We start from the raw sequence: 3,232 nt of genomic DNA, 5'->3' as shown, positions 1-3,232 counted from the left end.
AGAGGGAAGAAATGAAATTCTAATTGATAATAAAAAAATAATACAAGTAACAATGAATTCACAGTGAATTTCACTGCCTCAATCTGTAATTTTGCCTGAAAATGCTTGGAGGGCTTCTTTCTGATTATTGGTAGAAGGGTTCTGAACATTAGTAGAAGAGTTAGGAGATTGAATGTTGGAAAAATGCATACCATACAACCGCCTTCCAATCCCAGTAAAAGGGATGAACTTCTCAAATTCCTTTAAGAGGTCTTCCCTAGGGGCTTCCTTTACGAGGTCTTTCTTGGGGGCTTCTTTCCGAACTTCTTTCTGAATATTAGAAGGGTTGGAAGGGTTGGGAGATTGAATGTTGGAAGAATGCTTTCCATCTAAGTGCCTTCCAAACCCTGTAAAAGGGATGAACTTCTCAAATTACTTTGAAAGCTCTTCTTTGGTTGAAAGATGGAAAATAGGAGAAGCATTACATCGCGAAAGACAAGAGCACCAAAATCCATTGTGTTCATGATGCTTTATTTACAGAACTCAATTTGTTTATGCGCCGCATCCTTCTATTCAACTACCTTTTTCTGAACAAAGGATCGCGAAAGACAAGACCACCCAATCCATTATATTCATGATGCTTTATTTATAGAACTCAGTTTGTTTATTCGCTGCATCCTTCCATTCAACTACCATTTTTCTGAACAAAGAACAATGTTTTTTTGTTTCTTTAAGAAATGATGTCCAAAAATCTAGAGAAGATTAATGATTAAGTCAAAACAGATAAAGACTTTTCTTATTTGAGAGAGTCATAGTCTTTAACAAATCCTAAAGTAAAAGAATGGAATCTCAATGTGGACAATGGATAACACTCTTTAAGAGTATGTCGGATAGCATAATAGAACATCATAAATTCAAAGAAATTAGCTTTGGATAAAGATCAACAAAGGTTAGGAGTCTTAGAAATATTCTAGTAAAAAAACATTTGCATAGGATGCATAAATAAGGATCATAATAGGATCAAGTAATAATTGATCTGAGAAAGTAAAATGAAAAGAAAAGAGGAATCAGGAAAAACCTTTCTTAGGTGCCTGGCTTGGTGAAAGAATAATAATAGACATGAGAAAGTAAAACGAAAGAAAGAAGGAATCAGAAAAAACAGGAGAAACCTTTGTCAGGTGTCTGGCTTGATGAGAGAGTGGTAGCAGATCTTTGTGGCTCATTATAATCGAGAGGGGGAGCAAAATCCACCTCACAGTCTGTATCAATAATACAGTCTGCTGGAGTTGGTCTCGTTTCCACAATGTTTATGTAATATTTTTTATTATTGAAGCCCAACATAATGCGATCGCCAGTGGTTAAACAAGTGAAGTTCCGCATAGTAGTCTCTAAACTGTAAAAAACAAAGAAAAAATTAAGAGATCTCATCAGACAATGAAGTAGATTAAAACAAATATTTTAGCTCCCTTTTGCTTCCTCCTTTAAAAAATGTATCACGTTTAAAACCAATTTAATGGCTCCAATACTTCTTTTGCTTCTCATTTTACATTAAAAGCAAATTTGACTGCAACGCAAGGGTATGTAACTTGCTAAACAATCAATTTGCAAGAATCGACGAGGAGAAGACTTATGTCACTCGACCCCTCTATGTATCATAGGGGCTTATCAAGCAACTCCTGGATGATCAATATTCATAAGCCGCTTGCCTCATACAAAAATAATGCATATGAAAAAATAATAGTACATGCCACTCTTCACAGTGAACCACACATTGTCCACGATATCTTGCCACCAAATGAAGAGTACATTGTTGCTAATGTCAGAGGAGCTTTTGAGAATCACCTCCTTTAGACAATTACCCATACAAGTTAAGTTGAATCTATCTAGCAAGTAACCATACCCTTGTATAAGAGATGAAAATGAATAACTTGATAAATGACCAGTTTCAAGATTACTAATTTACAAATGGAGTTGTGTCCATTTATTTCCTTCTATTTCTTATGTTGTTATTATGTCTGTATTCCACTTACAGTTTTTTATAACTGTATATTTCTTATTTCTTGTTGCAAAAATCAAAACTTTCCATGAAAATAATTAATAGGATCAAATCAATACGACTTCCAACAGAATATAAACTCCATCTTAGATAAAATATCTACACTTAGACAATTATAAAAGTGCTCTAAAAGAAGTTAGAGCACTTTTAGCACACCCAGACAAGAAGAGAGATATCCAAAAACATAATTACTTGAAGGATCTGGTCATCGTTTTTTTTCTTTTTCTTTTTTAAATAAATGAAGGATCTACTCATTGTTCACACAATTAAAGCTAACTCAAAGGTAATTAGCAATGTAAATGTATTGTATACCAAATATCTTATATATAACTAGAAAAATAAAAAATAAGTGGAATTTCCATAACACAAGAAATTAAAGAAGAAGCAAGCCCCAATCATGACAACTAGTAGCCTAGAAAACATTAAAAAATATATGACAAAAACAAAGGTGTAAACTTCCACACCAAACAAACTTGCCAATCAAGTTTGGATCTCGCTAGTCTTGAAGACTAGAGCGTAGACCGTATGATCTGAAACCAAGCTACCAACCATTTCCTAGACTACCCATGGCAATCAATTCATCGAAAGTTTGTCCAATTGGATAACTGTTTACTCTAGATAAACAGGAACTCAGCAGATCTAAGCCAAACCAACTTTAACACCACCATCTTAGAACAAGCATGAACGACGGCAAGTACAACTAAAACACAGAATGAATAAATTTGCACAATTAGAAGCAATTACAACGATGAAATCGTACTATTACAGTTTACTTACATGGCTTTTAGGTTTGAGATATCCAAAAATTCCTTGGTGTGAGGTTGTAGTTTCATATATGTCCCCTTTCGAAGGGTGCCGTTCTTTACTTCCAGGTAATCGCCCTCTTGTACATGCATGTTTTCCATCATCTAAAAGTCAAAAAATTACAAAAGCATAATAAAGAGAGTATTATAGGACAAGAGCATCTCATGTCCTGCTTTGTATTAATTGCAACTACTAGATACATTGTTACACTAGAATTCAAAAGATACGTACCCAATTGGGCATATAATTCGCCTTCTTCAGCAGTAAACTCTAAGACACCACAATATGAGACATGTTCCGTGGAAGGATTCCAAAGCTCAAACAACATAGGGTATTCCATATGCATAGTTGTTGTAGAAAAAACAGAGCATCGTGCATTTAATATTGTCAATA

The 3,232-nt window shown here is 34.3% G+C and overlaps 1 protein-coding gene across 1 annotated transcript; it reads right to left on the bottom strand.

Annotated features, from left to right (window-relative positions):
* Positions 1–3,232, bottom strand: LOC18425331 (ubiquitin fusion degradation protein 1 B-like). Its single transcript, XM_088870984.1, has 4 exons — positions 3,071–3,232; positions 2,813–2,943; positions 1,149–1,372; positions 1–386 (listed from the first exon to the last, which is right to left on the bottom strand). The coding sequence occupies exons 1-4, from the start codon at positions 3,080–3,082 to the stop codon at positions 79–81; spliced, it is 675 nt and encodes a 224-aa protein (XP_088727110.1). The 5' UTR covers positions 3,083–3,232; the 3' UTR covers positions 1–78.

The sequence above is a fragment of the Amborella trichopoda genome, chromosome 6 (genome assembly GCF_054954075.1).
Source record: "Amborella trichopoda isolate Santa Cruz 75 chromosome 6, AtrichopodaSantaCruz75HAP2 v2.0, whole genome shotgun sequence".
Taxonomy (NCBI): domain Eukaryota; kingdom Viridiplantae; phylum Streptophyta; class Magnoliopsida; order Amborellales; family Amborellaceae; genus Amborella; species Amborella trichopoda.
This window is presented reverse-complemented; position numbering and strand designations above follow the sequence as displayed.